General features: G+C 41.2%; 1 protein-coding gene across 1 annotated transcript in view; it reads left to right on the top strand.

The window, feature by feature from the left end:
* ATP8B4 (ATPase phospholipid transporting 8B4 (putative)) overlaps positions 1 to 22584 on the top strand; it is a 336358-nt gene that overhangs the window by 70187 nt on the left and 243587 nt on the right. Inside the window, 2 exon segments of the mRNA XM_073653088.1 lie at positions 7098 to 7211; positions 8035 to 8133. Of these exon segments, the coding sequence (XP_073509189.1) occupies positions 7098 to 7211; positions 8035 to 8133 (213 nt within the window).

The raw sequence follows: 22584 nt of genomic DNA, 5'->3' as shown, positions 1-22584 counted from the left end.
AATGTATCTGTTAAAATCGGACGGCATAATGATGGTCCGTATGCCGTCTGTTTTTCTTTTTAGCACCCATCGACTTGCACTGGCAAGTATCGTCCGATATACGCGGCCACTCGCAGCATTCTGCGATTTTTTTATTTATTTTTTTCTCATCCAGATTCCAGCTGAGAAAAAAAATCACAGATGAGCATAGAATTATTAACTAACATTAATCAGAGTACAATGCGATTTTTTTTATTTTTTTTTTATCAGATTGCACTCGTCCGATGTATACGTAGATGAGTATGAGCCCTAAGGCAGACATAAAGGATAGGAAAAAAGTATGATGTACAACAAGACCTCATTAAAACGTGCTTCAGCAGCGCCGACGTTTCCTTATGGTCTGCGGTCTTGCAGCGATCGGGACCCCCACACACCTCCAAGCATCGGGATTCCAGTGCAGAACGCTAGCTCTTCATCGGCGACCTCATCGGGGCCTGATTGGCTCAGGTCCTGATGTTAACCCTGTGTTATCTTCTCGATGCTGCAATGAATAGTGATCATGGCATTTAGAAGTTTGTGAGAGGGAGAGGGCTCCTTCTCTCACCCCTCTGGCATCACTGTGATGTGATCACAGGGGAGCAGACGGTTGTCCTCTCGATCTGCCAGCTATGGTGGCGTGTTAGACCCAGGCAGAAGCTGGTGATCTGCCCTTGTAAAGCTGACAGGTCTCATGCATTGCAATACTTGAGACCAGTGATCAGAGAAATAAAAGTTGAAGTTCCATAGAGGTACAAAATAAAAAACTAAAAAAAAGTTAGATTGAAAAAAAAAAAAAAAAAAGCTAATCTTTATATCTGATCTTTCATGTTATGCATGTACAAATGAGATTACTGTAGCAGCTCCTTGGCATTGATAATGTGGTGTAGTATTTGGAGTAAATTCCAGGGGTTGCTGCTTTTGTAGGTTATTACTGTTACTTGAGTTTGCACCTTGCTGTGTGAGCTAATAATTAATATTAAAAATGATGATGTTCAGGGAGTAGTCAAGTTTTTAAAAAAGCTGAGCACAAAACTGGCATGAACTATATGGTCAATTTGTGGAATGTTAAAGGGGTTTTCCATATAACTTTGGCACATTTCCATTTATTTCTGAAGATATTTTACAGTCTATGAGAAAAATGAAGGAAGGCCAATAATGGTGACCAGCACTGAAGGTCTGTAATTTTTATCGTAAGTACACGTCAACTGTGAGAGGCAGAATCTTAAAAAAAAAAAAAAAAATCCAGAAAATCACATGGTATGATTTTTACATAATTAATTTGCATTTTATTTCACAAAATAAGTATTTGATACAATAGAAAAACAGAACTTTATATTTGGTACAGAAACTTTTGTTTGTAATTACCGAAGTCAGACGTTTCCTGCAGTTCTTGACCAAGTTTGCACACACTGCAGCAGGGATTTTGGCCCACTCCTCCATACAGATCTTCTCCAGATCTTTCAGGTTTCGGGGCTGTCGCTAGGCAACGTTGAGTTTCAGCTCCCTCCAAAGATTTTCTATTGAGTTCAGGTCTGGAGTCTGACTAGGCCACTCTAGGACCTTGAAATTCTTTTTACGAAGCCATTCCTTAGTTGGCCTTGCTGTGTGTTTTGGGTCATTGTCACGCTGGAAGACCCAGCCACGACCCATCTTCAATGATCTTACAGAGGGAAGGAGGTTGTTGGCCATAATCTTGCAAAACATCATGACCCCATCCATCCTCCCTTCAATACAATGCAGTCGTCCTGTCCCCTTTGCAGATAAGCACCCCCAAAGTATGATGTTTCGCCCACCATGCTTCACGTTTGGAGCGGTGTTTTTGTGATTGTACTTATCCTTCTTCTTCCTCCAAACACGGCAAGTGGAGTTGATACCAAAAAGTTCTATTTTGGTCTCATCTGACCACATGACCTTCTCCCATGCCTCCTCTGGATCATCCAGATGGTCATTGGCATACTTCTAACGGGCCTGGACGTGTGCTGGCGTGAGCAGGAGGATTTTAATGCATGACGGCGAAGTGTGTTACAAATGGCAATGATTTAGACTGTGGTCCCAGCTCTCTTGAGGTCATTGACCAGGTCCTCCTGTGTGCTTCTGGGCTGATTCCTGACCTTTTTCAGAATCATCCTTACTAGTGTTGAGCGAGTATGTTCTGTCCGAGTATGCTCGGGCCGAGCTCCGAGTATTTATAGCTGCTCGGTGATATGGTTGAATCGCTCCCGTGTGCATGATTTGCAACTGTTTGACCGCTTTATTCCATGTGAGGAATGTGTAAGAAATAGACATTCCTCACATGTAGTAAAACTGTCAAACAGTCGCAAATCATGCACACGGGAGCGATTTAACCTTATCACCACACAGCTATAAATACTCGGAGCTCGGCCCGAGCATACTCGGCGAAAGGGTTAATAGAACATACTCGCTCAACACTAATCCTTACCCCACGAGGTGAGATATCGCATGGAACCCCAGACCGAGGAAGATTGACAGTCATCTTGTGTTTCTTCCATTTTCCAATAATTGCACCAACAGACAGTTGTTGCCTTCTCAACAAGCTTATTGCCTGTTGTCCTGTAGGCCATCCCAACTTTGTGCAGGTCTACAACTTTGTCCCTGGTGTCCTTAGATAGCTCTTTGGTCTTGGCCATGGTGGAGAGGTTGCAGTGTGATCGATTGTGTGGACAGGTGTCTTTTTATACAGGTAACGAGTTCAAGCAGGTACAATTAATACAGGTAATGAGTGCAGAGTAGGAGGGCTTCTTAAAGAAAAATTAACAGGTCTGTGAGAGCCAGAATTCTTGCTGGTTGGTAGGTGATCAAATACTTATTTCATGCAATAAAATGCAATTTAATTATTTAGAAATAATACAATATGATTTTTAGATTCTGCCTCTCACAGGTGAAGTGTACCTACGATAATAATTACAGACCACTCCATTCTTTGTAGGTGGGAAAACTTCAAAATCAGCAGTGTATCAAATACTTATTTTCCCCACAGTAGCTTTAATTGGTCTCTGCGCCTTACATCATGGTGCTCTCAGATAACATAGCAAAAACTCTTGACAGTGGTTGTTTGGCCTCCAAGCAAAATGTGCCCGCAACAGGAATGTCTACAAAATAATAAAGTCTGACATAATCTAACCTTGTTGGACCCATCTCACACAACTGAAAAAACGTGTGCTGGATACACTGGAGAGAAAGCCATTATATTTTATTCTTTGGTGACCTGGCCTTTGAGGTCTGTGATTGGCTGCAGCATTCGGGTGACTGGAACTCCACCTAATCAAAAGTACATCTGATGACACCACATTCCAGTCACCAAGCATCTACCCAAGGATGTTTAGAGTCTAACTTTCCAACAACTATCGGCAGTGGCGGACATAGATAGAAGAAGGGTCCCTGTGCAAAAGCAGTATAAGGGCCCTTTGCAGTCCAAAGGGCTCCTCATAATGCACAATCCCACCAGCTTTTGAAGTGGTAGTGACCCCTTACCTCTTGGGCCCCTATGCGGATGCACAAGTTGCACCAATGATATGTCCGCCCCTGGCTACAATTTCTTTGGAAAGAGAGCGAGCATAGTCCTAATTGGCTCCTAACCCTTGCCATGACTTCCCTGTAAGAAGGAATTGCAAGAAAAGAATAGGGAATTGGCCCATAGATCATGGAAAGGTCATGAATGTTCTTCTGTCAGCACCGTGATACTGTGAGTCCATTATGATCTTTGCTATGAGATTTGCCTCTAGATGCAGCTGTTCCTACCTATGGTAATTTATATCTATTCCTCTGAGTTTCTAGTCTACTTAGGCCGCAGCAAAAAAGCTTTGAATCCACATACCCAACAATGCTACATTTTTCTTTTACTTTCTCTTTTTGCAATCTAATCTGATTTTTCAGCTAATGGAACAAATTAGTAAGAGTATACAGACTGCACATCATTCTAAATAAAAGGAGTAGTGTTTTCCTCGGCATGATCCACAGATTGTTGTGCAGCTGCCGCTCCCCTCTTGGGTTTACTGAGCGCACAGCGAGTCTTCTAAGGAGCGGCTAATTTTCCATAACCTTGTAATATGCCATGACATGTGATTGGTCTCAGGGTAACTACACGAGTCTCATAATTAGCCAGCTCTTTACATCAGTGTAACAAGATGGCACTGAGGTGTCTAACCATAATTGCTATGACTGCTTACTATATATCTATTTATACGGGAATTTTGCTTTTTAAAAATTCAAGCAGAAGTCTATTCCTTGTCTTAGATGATAGAGTGTACCTGTCACCCCCAGTACTTATTTGTCAGGGATGCTCCATTTTCAAAGGGTTTGCCGAAGCCATATATCTAACCCAATGCAGGTGCAGGAGTATGTCCCACCTGTGCTACCTGAGCTGTGATCCTAGCATCATGCAACTTTACATATTATGTCCGGTGATGAAAAAGAAACCTGGGCAGCCTGGGTATAAGGGTGTACAGTACCATCTGAACGGGACGAAATAATGCATTATTGCTGCTGGATGCATGGAGCATCAGACGGCGAGGAGTGCAGGCCTTTCATTCCTTGCATAAATGATGCATTCATTAAAGTGCATGTAATTCCATAGACATAAGAGAATCACCTAAATGTATAGAAAAATAAAGAGAGCAGTAGACTTGCCGATTCCTTTCAAAGCGGTTTACTTGTAAAAACCAATCTGGCAAAAATTGCATCACAAACTGACAATTCTCATTATAAAGTCTCATGTAAATGTGCCCAAAAGGCTGGAAATGTAAAGCGTCATGGAATAAATGGCACTATAATAATAAATAATAATAACTCTGCACCAGGAATGATAGAGAGCGCAGTCGATAACGCATAATGCAGGCCTCAAACACAGATCACATGTAAAAATCGCCTTTTTTTGCCATCATTTTCCAACATTGAGGCAAAACTGCCACTTTTTTGCTGCAATTTTGGAAATTCACATCAGAAACCACATCTATGGGGGCACAATTGTGTGCAACCCGTGACCAAATACAAGTTTGGATCTTTTGCATCTATAGCAGTAGGTGATGGATCACAACTCTGTCAGTAGATGCAATGCATCAATGCGACCTTCATGTCCTGCACACATTGCCGGGTAGCTCTAGTATTAGCTGGGTTCACACTGTGCATTTTTCCTGCGATGACGTTGCATTTTTAAATACAGTGAAAAAACAGCATCTGATCGCTTACCTTTTAGTTTAGGAGTTTATATATACCAGACAGTAATGTGATCTTGGTGGTAAAATAATTAGTATTAGTTTCACTGTAATAAAAAAATTATTATTTTAATAATTTATTGTAATATTACTATTAATTGTGAATTATAATGATGGTTCATTTACACACAAATTATAGGAAAAAAAATCTAAATATCGTTCTTCGTTCAGCCCATTTTCCATTTTTTTTCCCCCATAAATTCCAGATTTGCATTTTTAGGTTATACATTTTAATACACATCTTTGCATTGAATTACAATCACCGACTGCATCATCGTGCTACACCCATTTCATGGCATTTTTTTGTGGTTTATGAGCGCCACCTACAGGATATTGTGTGATTTCCTGCAGACTTCAAAAAAGGTCTGGATGATTTCCTCGATACACATAACATTGTGGGTTACAGTTAAATTAGACAAAATGTACAATTGGGGAAGAAAGGTTGGGCTTGATGGACCTAGATCTTTATTCAACCTACGTTACTATGTTACTTAGCTTATATAAAGTCTAAATGTTACTTTTAAAGTATATTTCTAGACATGTGAACATAAACTGACTTAAGACTGGTTCAGACTGCCGCGGATGGTCACATGTAAAAGAAAAAAAAATGGTCCAGTTTGACGGTCACGGGTGATGAGCGAGCATGCTCGTTTAACCCTTTAACCGAGTACGCTCAGGTGCTTATCAAGAATCTTCGGCGTGCTCGTATATTGTGTTCTAGTCCCTGCGTCTGCATGATTTATGTTTTTAAGACAGCCTCAACACATATGAGGATTCTCTCACAAACAGGGAATCCCTGCATGTGTTGAGGCTGTCTAACAGGCATAAATCATGCAGAGGGACTGAACATAATATATGAGCATGCCGAAGATACTCGGGAAGCACCCAAGCATTCTCGGTTAAAGAGTTAAACGAGCACGTTCTCTCATCACTAGCGGTCACTTGACTGTGCCTTTTAGCCTGCAATATGGAATGCGATACAGCAGTAGACTCAGTACTTGACAAAACAACCTGACGTCTTGGTTATGAGTTTTGCTGCAGAAATAGAACAGAAATCATTGGAACACATCATGCGGTTCTGGCTGTCACAGGAGCATTAAATTGGTAGCGATCTTGCTTAAGATGATAAGCTCTGGTGACATCAATCACATTTTTATTCTCAGCTTGATAAATTATTGCGCCCACAGACTTTTGAGACTATCTACGAGGCAGTCATCTATTGATTCCTACAAGTCATTTCATGTTCCATTAACTTGCACTATGTTCAGTTTAATTTTTCATGGAGCAGAATTTAAAAGGGTTTTCCATATCATCATATCGATAATAGATTGGATATTTTAGCTATGTCAATACCAGAGTAGTTGGGTAGGTGGGGGGTTGACATTTGGAGCCCCTGATGATGAAGGGGCTGCGTCACTCAGATTGCTATTTAGGTGACTAAGACAGGTCTGCAATGCCGGCAGAGTCGCTGCTGTGTAGACAGTGTGCAGAGGAGGCTGCAGCAGTCACTTCCAACAAGCGCTGCTGCTTCATCAAATGGCTTATTGATGAAGGTCCTGAGAATCGGACCCCCACTGGTTGGAGATTAGTGGCTTATCCTAAGCATAGACTGCTGATATTCCGAATATGGAAAACCCCTTTAATAGTATCTGATAAATCTAATGTGTCCCTGCTTTGTTGAAGAAAGAGTGATTAATACGGTTATCTTTATAATATTGCATTTTGTGCAGATGAAATATTTGGAAATTATAAATTGGAGATGAAAGCTGTTATATAAAAGAGACAAATGTGTAAAAGCAAGAAACCAGATTCTCTCATGATCTAACCAGCTTTTTCATGTGTTTCCAGAACAATGGCATCAAGACTTCCAAGTACAATATCATCTCGTTCTTGCCTATCAATTTATTTGAGCAGTTCCAGCGGGTTGCCAATGCATATTTTCTTTTCCTCCTCATATTACAGGTACGTGAAGCCAATCTCCTTTTTTGACTCCTTGTGATTTTTAGAGTATTCTTCCCTGCATTGTATGGTAATATGCAGTTTAGGTTTAGCAGATCCTTAAGCTTGATTTACAGGTGAGGCTATCAGAACTATTTTGACCCCGACTGACAGCATAATAAAAAAAAAAGTTGGCACCACCAACCACACAATTTGATTTGGAGTGCCACAGATGTGTAGACCATACGACAAATTAGAAAAAAAATATGCATAATGAGAGCTCATGCATATTCATGTATAAATCGTAAGTTTTAATTGATACATTATATTCTAATGCATAAAAAAAACACAAAGTAAAAAGCATACACAGTATACAAGCAGCGGACCCTAAAGAGAATAACCTGTGTCCCTGCTGCAGTACACAACCCACAAAATCTACCATACCGTGCAAAAAACAGTGAAGTTGTTAAGTATTGCAATACCACTGTCCGAGTGCAGGGATAAAGTATCACCATAGTGAAGCCCAAAAGATGTATTCATGTAAGCATCTGCAGGCCCATATCATACGAAACCTATGTAGATCAAGGTCCAAGTAGGCAGATGAGATGATGAGAGTAGGAGCACGTCAAGAATATTACTATGTGTATTCCTGTTCACAGATCTGGCAGCCCTCGATATAAGTAAGTGCGGACCAAATTCCATAATTCCATTCGCAAAACAGTATTCACTCCAGTGTTATGAGTTCAGTGGTTCTAAGTGGTTTATATGATATTGATAATGTATGTTCATGCTGTAGGAAAATCATTTTGGCTCTTCTACTAGTATGATAATGTGTTTCTTCTTGCAGCTGATCCCTGAAATCTCTTCCTTGTCATGGTTTACCACCATCGTGCCTTTAGTTCTTGTATTGACCATCACTGCCGTGAAAGATGCCACTGATGACTTTGTAAGTGTATTTAGTGAGCTGTCAATTTGGACATTAATTATAGATCTTCTTTTCTGCTTTTGTCTATGATTTATTTAATTCACATCAGATTTTTAAAAATGTTAGATTCTTTTTTTTTTCTTTGTTTCTGAGAAAGCACCTTGCCCATATACCCATAATAATAATAATATTTTTTTATTTCTATAGCGCCAACATGTTCCGCAGCACTTTACATTTTAGAGGGAACTTGTACAGACGATAAAAGACATTACGGAATAAAAATAATCACATAAATCAGCAGATACCAGGAGGAGAGAGGGCCTTGCTCGCAAGCTTACAATCTATAAGGAAATAGGGAAGACACGAAAGGTGGATGATAACAATTGCTTGTATCTTACAGTCAGCCATCAAGTCTATGGGTGTGCGCAAAAAAAATTGGATCCCACATGAATCATCCATATACCATCTGTTGTTTGCGCATACATTTCCATTACTAACATAGGAAAAATTTATGCTATATAAATCAACCGTTTTTCTGGATGACAATCAAATCATTTTTTATACGCTCATGTAAACTTAACCTTATCAGTGACAGTTAATCAAAACCATATAAACAACTGCTTTTTATAGAGCAATAAAATTAATGCGCAAAATTAGAGGGGTGGTCCGAATCCAAAAGGTGAATTTCGTACTAAATATCTATTTAATTAAACCTCATTCCATATCTAATATATTTAAAATAAAAATTCCCTTCCGTTCCCTCTCCAACTTCCTGTCTGCTTGTTCTTTGTTTGTTTCACTCCAATGACGTTTCGCCCGAGAATGTCAGTGCATGCAGGGATACTCACACAGGATGTCATCAGTGGGCAGAGTGGGCAGAGGCTGCTTTCCCTATCTTGAACCGAAGCATCATCAGTGACATCTGTTCCAGGGGCCTGGCAAGTCCCTGCTCTCCCTGCTTGCCCCCTTGTCTCCTTATAATTTGCACTGACAGCGTGCTCTCTTGCTGGCTCATCACTGCTTTTTGGAGCAGGCGAGGGAGTGCACTGCCACTGTGCATTCAAAGTAATATAGAGCAGGGAGCTCATACTGAGCATGCATCAGAATTTACAACCGTAGAGCAGGGATTAGCCCAGCCCGTGAAATGAACTTCACCAATGACGCTTAGTTTCAGGGAGGGAGTAGAGGCTGCAGCAGTGACATCTCAATTGCGTATCCCAGCATGCACTGGTGAATCTCAAACAAAACGACATTGGAAGTTAAAAAAAAACAAACAAAAAAAAAACGATAGGAAGTCAGAATAGAGAGGGAACGTTAGGGAATCTCTTAATTGAAGTATAGTAGAAAAGTAGAAAAAGAGATTAAATTATTACATTAAATAGCGTTTAAGATGAAATTCACCCTTAGTTTTGGACCACCTCTTTAAGTTCCGCCGATTGGTTCGGCCCTCCACAGCAGTGCCAGGTTCTCATGTGGCCCCTTGAGAAAATTAATTGCCCACCCCTGCTTTAGACGGATAGTGGCAAAAGTGACGAATGGAATCCATAATGGTATTGAAGCAGAATCTTCTTTACTTGATGTAGTGCAACATACACGTGTTTCACGGATTCTAGGCCCCTTTATCAGCTCTCATCAGGTCTAAAAGATCATTTTAATAATATATGCAGTTTGTATTGTGAAATCTGGTGATAGGTGAAAATTATCTAATTTAAAGGGCTATGAAGACATTTACAAATAGGGTGTGGGGTCCCAATCTTAAGGACTCCGAATAACATGAAACTCTTGCCTCCGCGTCCTTCATCCAGTCTCTTGTAAACACTTCTGTGGCCCTTTTTGTTATTGATGGATTCCTGTCTCTCGCTGTAGTTCTTGCTGAATATTCCAATTTGGGAGCAATAACTGACATCTTTAGTTTTTGGTTCTGCCTGTCCAACCCCAGAAAACTCAAGTGTATAATTGTATTGTTTGGCAATTTTCATAGCCCAGCTCTGAAATTCTTTTCTGCTCCATCATAGGTTAAAAATTGTCATGTGAACAAGGCCTAACATTTAAAGGGAACCTGTCATGTCCCCAAATACTGAAAGCCCGGCTACTGGGTGGAAATTATCTTTATTCCTCCAGCTTTCAGTCATCGTGGCCTGCCCACGCGGCATCAGTCATCTCTCGGTATACAGTGGGCGGCTGTTTGCGCGCCCTGGCACATTGAATGACAGCTGAATCTGCCAGTGTAGAGATGGATGTCAGTCAATGTGCCAAGGCGTGCTTACAGCCGCCACTCACTATGTACTGAGAGGTGACTGAAGCCACGGCAGCACTATGTCCAAGGTATTGTGTACAAAGCAAAATAGAAAAATAAGGTATGCTCTTCGGGGTAGTAAATGTAAAGAGATAATAATCAGGCATGGACTATTCCAGCCTCGTCATTGTGGCTTAGATGGTTGTGCACAATGCTGATGACCCTGATATAATGCTGCAGCCACTAACCCACTTCTTGGTATGATTCAGCATTGATGTTCTCATTTCATGACTACACTTCTGGTCCTTTGCTTTTCCTATGATGACAAGTAACAAGAGCATGAACAAAAGCTGTCTGATCATTTCATTAACCAAGTCGGCCTCTTCTGTGGCACTTCTGATGCAGAGCTGGGCTTACTGGACCACACCCAATAGAGGTTTGCTCCTAGGAGTGCATTATTAAGGGGGCTTGCTGGTGAAAACAAGTTATCACCTACCCATTGCATAGGTGGTAACATATTGATTGGTGGGCATCTGACGGCTGGATTCACCACCAATAAGCAGAACAAGGAACTTTTATCCGGATTTAGAATGGAACTTAGGTCAGGTATTCATCCTCTATAGCACTGCAGGAAAAAGCGAGCGCAGCACTCACAAGCCTCATAGGGAATTAATGGAGCACAGGTCAAGCCGCTTCATTCTAATGGGAATAACCGTGCCCCGTTCTTCCTATTGCTGCGTGTCCCAGTGGATGTACCCCACCAGCAACAACTTATCACCTCTGGATAGGGGACAACTTGTTTTCTACAGAGGACTTCTTAAAAGGGAATCTGTCAGCAGACAAAAACTATTTATGTGTGTATCTAGCACTTTCAAAGACTAGTCTTTTCCTCCATTACTGTGAAATCAGCATTTGAATTATTATGCAAATGAGGCTGAAGAGCTATTTGTAGATCTGAAGCTTCTGTCACTCCAGCTCTGTTCTCCGTCCAGTGCAGACTCTTCCTGCTTGACTGACAGCCTTTATACTGTGTGACTTATTTAGTAAATAGTAGTCACAAGCAGGAGGAGGGCGGGGAATAGAACTGGAGTGACAGTCTTCATATCTAGAGCCTGATTTGCATTTCAATTCAAACGGTGATTTCTCAGTAACAGAGGAGCGGACTGGCCATGGAAAGGAATTGCTGGATTTGTCTTTGAAATTGGTACATGTAAGTAGTCTGGGGGGTGAAATCCTGCTGACAGATTGACTTTAAAGGCTCACTATACCTAAAATTAGTTTCACCTTTGTGAAATACTGAAGTATATGATATAATTATGTAACATAGCAAAGGTTTTGCCTTTTTTTTTACTCATTAGTCATGGGTTTAGTCATCCTGTTTGTTGTCCAGCTCTTTAGAATAGATAATGCTAGGTAGGGTCCGATACCTATAATGCCCTTTATAAATATTTTTTTTTTAAGTCCTAACTAGTGATGAGCGAGCACTAAAATGCTCGGGTGCTCGAAGCTCGGGTCGAGCACATTGAAATACTCGGGTGCTCGACCCGAGCAACGAGCCCAATGTAAGTCTATGGGAAACTCGAGCATTTTTCTGGTGGTCCCCCCTGTCGGTCTGCAGAAGGTCAAAAATTGCCCAAATCGATGGGAACGGTGCTCAATTAAACATCAGGCAGGCAGAATATATAGACAGACAGGCAGGCAGGGTATATAGAAGGGTGCATGAAAAACATAGCAGGGCACTTGGAACACACTAGTGCCCTCCGATTTTCATGCACCCTTCTCTTTAAAAAAGCCAGCCGGCAATTCATCAGTGGAATACAACGGTACCCGATAATTTAGAACGGAAAGAATAGAGCATCACACATAGATTAGATAGATAGAAACATGTCAGTCACATATATAATAAGTACAGTGATAGTGTTGGTTACTGTACTTGTCATTTAGTGTTAAAATAAAGGATTTATTAAAAAAAAAATTGGCGTGGGGTTCCCCGTAATTTTAGTCTCTAGCGGAGGTTAAGCAGACGGCTGGGGCAGATGTTTGAAGCCTGGGAAGGGGGTAATACCCATGGAGCTTCCCAGGCTACTAATATCAGCCCCCAGCTGAATACCTAGCCTTTACTAGCTATTAAAATGGGGGACCCCCCCTAAAAAATGACGTGGTGTCCCCCCTATTTTAATAGCTAGCAAAGGCTAGGCCGACAGCTGGGGGCTGATATTAATAGCTCAGGAAGGGTGCCATGAATATTGGCCCCCTCCCAGGCTAGAAAAACCAGCCGTCAGCCGCCCCAGAAATGGCGCATCCATAGGATGTGCCAAATCTGGCACTTAGCCTCGCTCTTCCCACTGCCCTGTAGCGGTGGCAGTGGGGTAATAGGGCTGGGGTTGATGTCAGCTTATAATGCCAGCTGACATCAAGCCCAGGTTAGTAATTTCAGAGGCGTCTATAAGACACCCCCATTACTAACCCCATAGTCAAAGTTAAAAAAAAACACAAACACCCAGAATAAAGTCCTTTAATTGAAATAAACACAATTCTTTAATGTTCTAAATTAAACCATACTTACCATCACGCCCATTCCAGCTGAAGCCAACGATCTTCTGCAATAAAAATAAAATAATAAACCAACCTCACCCTTACCTTTCCATGGTTCCCAGGACTGCTCCAGCTCTGCTACATTCACATGACAGGCTGGATCGCAGCCGAAAGCTGCCATCCAGCTTGCCATGCCGCAGACACTGAGAAGCTCAGGCATGCTTGCGCTCCTCAGTGTCTGGCTGTGACGGCATCCAGATGAGCCAAGTTGATGTCCAATGCACGTCACTGACCGCGTGGGAGAATTCTCCTGCGCATGCGGTGAGCGTGAGAAAATTCTCCTGTGCTCACGGCAAGCGCAGGAGAATTCTCCCACGCTGTCAGTGACGTGCATGAGATGAGCTGAGTTCATTGGACATGAACTCTGCTCATCTGGATGCTTTCACAGCCAGACACTGAGGAGCGCAAGCATGCCTGCGCTTCTCAGTGTCTGCGGCATGGCAAGCTGGATGGCAGCTTTCGGCTGCGATCCAGCCTGTCATGTGAATGTAGCAGAGCTGGAGTCGTCCTGGGAACCATGGAAAGGTAAGGATGAGGTTGGTTTATTATTTTACTTTTATTGCAGGAGATCGTTGCCTTCAGCTGGAATGGGCCTGATGGTAAGTATGGTTTAATTTAGAACATTAAAGAATTGTGTGTTTATTTCAATTAAAGGACTTTATTCTGGGTGTTTGTGGTTTTTTTTAACTTTGACTATGGGGTTAGTAATGGGGGTGTCTTATAGACGTCTCTCCATTACTAACCTGGGCTTGATGTCAGCTGGCATAATAAGCTGACATCAATCCCAGCCCTATTACCCACTGCCACCGCTACAGGGCAGTGGGAAGAGCGAGGCTAAGTGCCAGAATTGGCGCATCCTATGGATGCGCCATTTCTGTAGCGGCTGACGGCTGGTGTTTCTAGCCTGGGAGGGGGGCAATATTCATGGCACCCTTCCTGGGCTATTAATATCAGCCCCCAGCTGTCTGCCTAGCCTTTGCTAGCTATTAAAATAGGGGTGACCCCACTTCATTTTTTTTTGGGGTCCCCCATTTTAATAGCTGGTAAAGGCTAGGTATTCAGCTGGGGGCCGATATTAGTAGCCTGGGAAGCTCCGTGGGTATTACCCCCTTCCCAGGCTTCAAACATCTGCCCCAGCCGTCTGCTTAACCTCCGCTAGAGACTAAAATTACGGGGAACCCTATGCCAATTTTTTTTTTAATAAATCCTTTATTTTAACACTAAATTACAAGTACAGTAACCAACACTATCACTGTACTTCTTATATATGTGACTGACATGTTTCTATCTATCTAATCTATGTGTGATTCTCTATTCCTTCTGTTCTAAATTGTCGGGTACCGGTGTATGCCGCTGATGAATTGCCGGCTTTTCATGTTTCACTGTGAGCACTGTTCCCATCGATTTGGGCAATCACTGTAATGCCACAACCACCATGGCTGTGACATTACAGTGAGTGGCAGACAATCCCTGCATGATTGGTGCTCTAAATAGCGCCAAATATGCAGGACGGGGACCCGAGCTCCCGCCCGAGCATCTCGAAAGTACTCAGCAAGCTCCGAGCATCCCGAGTACTGAGATGTTCGGGCGAGTACCGAGCAGTGGCGAGTATGCTCGCTCATCACTAGTCCTAACTCCTTTTTTAATTTGTTTTATTTAAAAATGTCCAACTGTTCTCTATATACAGCTAATCCCTATAACAATTTTTTTCTTAATTTTTCTTCCTGTGACATTTTTTTTTGAGGGGAGTTTCAAATGGGATATCCTAGCAGGATAGCCCTGCACTCACTGCCCAGAAGCTTTTATCAAACCCCCTCCCCCTCTGAAACCGGTCATTAGGGGGCAGAGCTGCGGTCACTTATATAGCTACTTTCACCACTGCCCTGTAATGACGTCCCGAATCAATCGTGGTGAAGGTATTGGAGTTAGGGAGAAGTGACCGTAGCTTATGTCACTGCTGCCACACTTCTAATATCCTCACCATCCCGAATCATCAGTCCTCACATCCACATAGCTTCTGTTCCCGCTGCCTCGTTCACTGAAACAAGACGTGATCAGGGGGCGGTGATAGAAGCAGGGTGAGTGACAGCAGCGCCAAACTCTTTTTATAATTCGTTTCAAGGCAGTGACAGAAACTGTAATGGTGCGCTGCTGTCATTCACACTGCTTTTATCACCCCCAGCTGATGACGTGTTTCAGTTAACGAAGCGGTAGAGACAGAAGCTATGTGGCAGTGAGGACTGAAGATGTGCAATGGTGGGAACAGAAGTGTGATGGTGGTAAAAGAAACTGCAGTCACTTCTCCCTGCCTTCATCTCCACTGTTGATTTGGGGGAGAGGTGGTTGATAGAAGCTGTGGGAAAGTGACTACAGGGTCATCCTCCTGTGACATACCATTTGAGACTCCGCTCAAATGAAACCTCACAGGAAGTAAAGTAAAACAAAGAAAAACAGTTATAGGGATTAGCTGTATAGGGAGAATAGTAGAACATTTTAACATAAAGGAAATTCCAAAACTAGTTAGGTCTTAAAAATAGAAATTTATAAATGGTATTTTATTTGTTGGACAACCCCTTTAAAGTGTTGATTCCCTGAATAAAATTGTGGCTACAGAATGGAATGAATGATGAAAATGACACGTTGAGATTTAAGTTATGTTTGAATATACACAGCATTCTCTTTTTCTGTGTATGGTAAAATTACTCAAACCTCCCACTGGATGGCACTGTATGCTCTCAATTTAGAGAGCATGGACAGGGGAACATATAAAACATTGACTCGTAACAAGTTTCTCTGGCCACATTTGTGTGTCACGACATCAGGTTGGATGTGTCACAAGAATGTCTGAGTAAGAGAGGAAAACTCTTAAATTAGTTATGCAATGGGGATTATAAGTAAACTATATTTCAACTCTTAAATGTAGCAAGATCTAGTTCACTTTATTCTTCAAATATAAGCATATTTCAACATTTATGTATTAACTTGTACATAAATTCTGTGGCAGAAAGGTTTGCTTAATTCATTGCTACATATTTTGTTATCAGGGACTATACTATGACTCTTGAATAGAGGATGAAAAAAAGAAAAGAAGAGCGCTATGTGAAGGACCAATGTAAATTGGAAACGGCCGAGAGGCCAGTCACCTACTGGAGTTGTGCACCCTTGCACAACCCCGGTGACTGTCAGAAGGTGGGGGGAGAGCAAATCTCACCGTGTGGCGCAGGCCGGTGGGCACGCCACGTGCCGTGTGCTGCGGACTGCTGGTTGTGCTCACCGCTTCCGGGTTCTTGGTCGTGAACCACGTGACCGGCCGCAGACCACGTGACTCGGGATCAGATGCGCGTCACCGCAGGTCCTATTAGTTGGGATGAAGCGGCCTCCTTGCCGCAGGTCCACAGATTGTCGAGGGAAGGGGGAAATGCAGGGAAAGTTTGGCAATTGGTGCACAAAGCTGCTCTTGCCGCTGACCCTCAAAAGAGGGACTAGAAAATATATATAAAAAGAGAAGCGGTCTATAGAGCACTAAAAATAATCACAGGAAAGAATGTATTTGGGGCTAAAAACATTTAATGAGCCCTTTCCACAACGCGTTTCGAGAGTAAACTATCTTCATCAGGTGGTACAAAGGTATGGACACAAGATAAAACATATATAGACAAAGCTTCACAATGATTGGTTAGTATACTAATTAGTTTTGCAAAGATTGATTCAAACGCTAATTACTTGAACCTGGGTTCAAAGAAACCCTTCATGTGCTGGTGTATATGTGCCTCCAATAGTCGCACATGGACAACCTTCACATGAAGTCAGGAATCAGGAACACATTAGATAAGGTATAGAATATAGCAATACATATTGATGGACAATATTAAAAAATACATTGTTGATTAAAAAAATGCCCACAAAGATTATTACGTATAGATGGACAATGTTGGAAAATACATTACCAGTATAAAATATACATCACCAATATAAAATAGATACAAGAGTCACTGTGTTGTGATGTATTACAGATACAAAATTGGTGATGAGGAGAAGAAGAGAAGAGGGGGGAAAATTGAAAAATGGCGAATATAGATCAATCTAGAAGGGGAAAGACACAAACCCTAAGAGCTGGTCACATTTTCAAGAGCCAGATTCAGACCTTCAGGGGCTAATGTGCCCAATTTGAAAATCCAAAAACTCTCCTTATTAATCAAACTCACCAATCGGTCAGAGACCGTATCGGGTACATGGTCAATGATAGTAAGCCTCATATCTCCTGGATCTTTTTGATGGGTAATACTGAAGTGTTTCGATACGCTATGTAATTGATAACCTATCCGGAAGTTGTGTCTACGCTATGTAATTGATAACCTATCCGGATATTGTGTCTATGTTTATTTAAACATGCGTGCATAGTTTGTATCGTTCAGCCCACGTACTGGAGGACACATGTGCACTCCAGTAGGTAGATCACATGTGTTGCTTGACAATTCACATTATGTCTGATAAAAAAAAATTCTTTCCTGTGGTGTGTGATGAAAAAATCTTTTGAGTGCCATTATGAATAGCTCTACAGCATAAACACTTTGGCGTATTGCACGGAAAACACCCCGGACAGATGCCCTCCTGTGGTGACTGTATTTTAGACTTCAAAGATGTATTACTAGGTGTTATTAAACTTCGTAGGTTTTTATTCTTCCTATAAATGATACTTGGCCTATTGGGTATGAAGGGTCCTAAGACTGGGTCACCCCTCAAAATAAACCAAAATTTGTTCAGGATACTATGAATGGTGACCCTAGATTGACTAAATGTAGTAACCATACTCCATCTAGTCAAATCTGAGACTATTTTATTTTTATTTTCATTTTTACCAGTGGATGACTCAATCCTATCAATGCACATGTCCTGGGTGAGAGCCCTAGTTTTAGAAAAGGCATTCTTCAATAATTTTTTGGGGTAGCCTTTCTGTATAAACCGTTTTTTCAATATTTTAGATTCCACCAAAAATTCAGAATCTCTGGTGCAGTTTTTTCGGACCCTCCAATATTGCCCATAGGGGACATTGGTGATCCATTTTGGGAGATGTCCACTATCAAACCTCAAATAACTGTTGACATCCACTGGTTTAAAAAAGGTTGATGTGAACAATCTTCCCATCGTGTCAAACTGCACCATCAGATCCAAGAATTGTAGGGCAGTTTCAGAAAAAGTTGCTGTGAAGGATAAACCCCATGGATTAGAATTGAGTTCATCAACAAACTTCAATGCACTCTCACTAGTGCCCCTCCACAAAAAGAATAAATCGTCAATATAGCGGCGATAAAACACCACATGGTTAGCCGCCATGGGGGACTTCGCGATGAAGATGGACGCGAAGGCCCCCATGAACAAATTAGCGTAACTGGGGGCGAATCTCGTCCCCATCGCACAGCCCCTTGTCTGATGGTAGACCACCCCTTAAAACGTGAATACATTATTGTTCAAAATGAACATAATGGATGTTTTTAGAAAATTCTTTTGCTCAGCTGGAATATTAGTATCCGTCGATAAGAATTGATCGACTGCTCGCAGCCCCAATTCATGGGATATATTACTGTAAAGAGCACTAACATAAGAGCCAAGATGAGACAATCATTTATGGGGGGGAGACCTCTTAGGAGTTTGATCAATTGAGAAGAGTCTCTCAGGTATGAGTCAAGCTTAAGGACATATTTTTGAAGAAAAAGGTCAACATAATGGGAAAGGTTACTGGTAATGGAACCAATTCCCGAAATGATTGGGCGGCTGGGGGGGGGTTTGTGGAGCTTTTGTGTGTCTTGGGGAGGAAATAGAAGAAAGGGACCCTAAATGTTGTTATATCTAAACATTTTTTCTCTTTTTTGTTTAGAAGACCATTAGCATGTGTGGCTTTAATATGTTCCTTGTATTCAAGGAATATCGAAACCGACGGTTCATGAGATAACATTTCATAATAATCATGGTCATCCAAAATTCTTCTTCCCTCCCCAAGATACCAGCCTCTATTCATGAGTACTACGCCACCCCCTTTGTCTGCACTCTTAATAATGAGATTTTGATTGTCCCTAAGTGAAATGACAGCTCGTCTCTCACCGGGACTTAAATTCTCCCTAATTTTTAGATGCTCAAAGGACCGAATATCCTTTAGGATGAGTTGTTGAAGTGTTTCAATATGAGAACCTTTATGGTGCAACGGGTAAAATTTACTCGGATGTCCATATACATCTCCATGCACTGGTTCAACCTCTGAGTTAGTTGTAGGGGAAGAGTTTAGTGAGGGTAAAGTTATGGCTTTTTTTTCTCCTCTCTTCTAATAAAAAATGTCGTTGTATTGTTAGTTTTTTTAAAAAAAAATCATTAAGATCAAGGTATAAAGAAAACACATTAGTTGGAGAATTAGGGCAGAAGGACAAATCCCGTTCAAGTAATCGGACCTCATCCTCGGTTAGGTTGTGGTCCGACAAATTGAAAATTCCTGAATTATCACTCGTATTCTTGTAATCTAATTGGCTATTGGAGGGTCCGAAAAAACTGCACCAGAGATTTTTGGTGGAATCTAAAATATTGAAAAAACTGTTTAAACAGAAAGGCTACCCCAAAAAATTATTAAAGGATGCCTTTTCTAAAACTAGGGCTCTCACCCAGGACATGTGCATTGATAGGATTGAGTCATCCACTGGTAAAAATGAAAATAAAAAAATAAAATAGTCTCAGATTTGACTAGATGGAGTATGGTTACTACATTTAGTCAATCTAGGGTCACCATTCATAGTATCCTGAACAAATTTTGGTTTATTTTGAGGAGTGACCCAGTCTTAGGACCCTTCATACCCAATAGGCCAAGTATCATTTATAGGAAGAATAAAAACCTACGAAGTTTAATAACACCAAGTAATACATCTTTGAAGTCTAAAATACAGTCACCACAGGAGGGCATCTGTCCGGGGTGTTTTCCGTGCAATACGCCAAAGTGTTTATGTTGTAGAGCTATTCATAATGGCACTCAAAAGATTTTTTCATCACACACCACAGGAAAGAATTTTTTTTTATCAGACATAATGTGAATTGTCAAGCAACACATGTGATCTACCTACTGGAGTGCACATGTGTCCTCCAGTACGTGGGCTGAACGATACAAACTATGCACGCATGTTTAAATAAACATAGACACAATATCCGGATAGGTTATCAATTACATAGCGTAGACACAACATCCGGATAGGTTATCAATTACATAGCGTATCGAAACACTTCAGTATTGCCCATCAAAAAGATCCAGGAGATATGAGGCTTACTATCATTGACCATGTACTCGATACTGTCTCTGACCGATTGGTGAGTTTGATTAATAAGGAGAGTTTTTGGATTTTCAAATTGGGCACATTAGCCCCTGAAGGTCTGAATCTGGCTCTTGAAAATGTGACCAGCTCATAGGGTTTGTGTCTTTCCCCTTCTAGATTGATCTATATTCGCCATTTTTCAATTTTCCCCCCTCTTCTCTTCTTCTCCTCATCACCAATTTTGTATCTGTAATACGTCACAACACAGTGACTCTTGTGTGTATTTTATATTGGTGATGTATATTTTATACTGGTAATGTATTTTCCAACATTGTCCATCTATACGTAATAATCTTTGTGGGCATTTTTTTAATCAACAATGTATTTTTTAATATTGTCCATCAATATGTATTGCTATATTCTATACCTTATCTAATGTGTTCCTGATTCCTGACTTCATGTGAAGGTTGTCCATGTGCGACTATTGGAGGCACATATACACCAGCACATGAAGGGTTTCTTTGAACCCAGGTTCAAGTAATTAGCGTTTGAATCAATCTTTGCAAAACTAATTAGTATACTAACCAATCATTGTGAAGCTTTGTCTATATATGTTTTATCTTGTGTCCATACCCTTGTACCACCTGATGAAGATAGTTTACTCTCGAAACGCGTTGTGGAAAGGGCTCATTAAATGTTTTTAGCCCCAAATCCGTCCTTTCCAGTGATCATTTTTATCGCTCTATAGACCGCTTCTCTTTTTATATATATCTTGAATAGAGGATGTCATTTACCACTTAAGTTATAATCTCTTGTTTCTTTTCTCAACTTCCTTTTGCTCTTCATTGCTCGAAATGAAATAAAAAAATTGACATAAAAACTGCAGTCACTCCGGCCTATTCCCACTGTCCAGAGCTGAGCTACACAAATACTGCTACCATGTGATACCCTACACAAGAATTTAGTGCAACTTGCAGGGGTTGTCCACGTTAAAAAAAAAAAAAAAAAAAAAGTGTGTATGTATGTATGTATATGTGTATATATATATATATATATATATATATATATATATATCTTGAATGTGTTCATGGTATAATTATATATTTATATGTGCATGTAGCTCTTTCAAAGACAAGTCCAACATTTCCTTTACATGGTCAGTCCGTTCCTCTGTAACTGAGAAATCAGCGTTTGAATTGATAAGCAAATGAGGCTGAACGATTATTTGTATATCTGAAGTTTCTGTCACTCCAGCTCTATTCCCTGTCCTTCTTCTGCTTGACTGACCGCTCCTTTGCCTGAAGTCATGCAGCATAGAGGCTGTCAGTCAAGCAGGAGGTGGATGCGCTGGGTGGAGAATAGAGCCGGAGTGATGACAGAGGCTTCAGATCTACAAATAGTTGTTTAACTTCATTTGCAAATCAATTCAAATACTGATTTCTCGTAACCGAGGAACGGATTGTCTAGGAATAGGCATAGCTGGACTTTTCTTTCAAAGTGCACATATAAATAGTTTGGTGAGTGAAATCCTGCTGAAAGACTCCCTTAAAAGAAGTTATCTGGTGAAAACAAGTTATCATCTATCCACAGGTGATAGCTTCTTGATCAGTGAGGGTCCGTTCGCTGGGACCAGCAATGATAGGCAGAACGACAACACTGTTGTTCCCGTTAGAATGGAGTGACTCAACCTGCATTTCATTCCATATGGGGCTGGTGGTCAATGCGTTTGACTTTTTCCAGCAGCCCCATAGAGAATGGATGCCCGACCTACGTTGTGTTCTAATGGGGATAAAAGTCACCCATTCTCCGTTCTACTAGGGATAAAAGTCATCCATTCTGCCAACCGGTGGTGGTTTCAGTGGTCGGAAACCCACCAATAATAAACGATCATCTATTCTGTGAATAGGTGATAAGTAACTAGTTTTCACTGAAAAGCCTCTTTAATAATGCCCTTGTAGAAGCAAATCTCTATGGAGTTTGGTCCAGTAAGGCCAGCTCTGCCTCAGATGGGCATGAGATAGGGGCTGGCTTGGCTATTGATATGAGCAATCAGCAAAATTTCTTCACTTGCAGGTCTCGTGACTTGCTGTCATAGGAAATGCTGTTCTCTGTCAAACTAAGGACCAGAAGTATAGCCATAAAACAAGGACATTAGTGTTGAATCATACCAAGAAGTGGGTTAGTGGCTGCAGCATTGTATCAGGGTCATCAACAGTCTGCACAACCATCTAAGCCACAATGTCGAGGGTGGAATAGACCATGCCCGACTTTTCTCTCCTTACATTTACTACCCTGAAGAGCATACCTTATTTTTCTATGTTTCTTTGTACACAATACCTTGGACATAGTTTAAAA

This window comes from Phyllobates terribilis, unplaced genomic scaffold (assembly GCF_046119375.1).
Source record: "Phyllobates terribilis strain yellow unplaced genomic scaffold, ASM4611937v1 Scaffold_11__3_contigs__length_659146591, whole genome shotgun sequence".
Lineage (NCBI taxonomy): Eukaryota > Metazoa > Chordata > Amphibia > Anura > Dendrobatidae > Phyllobates > Phyllobates terribilis.
This window is presented reverse-complemented; position numbering and strand designations above follow the sequence as displayed.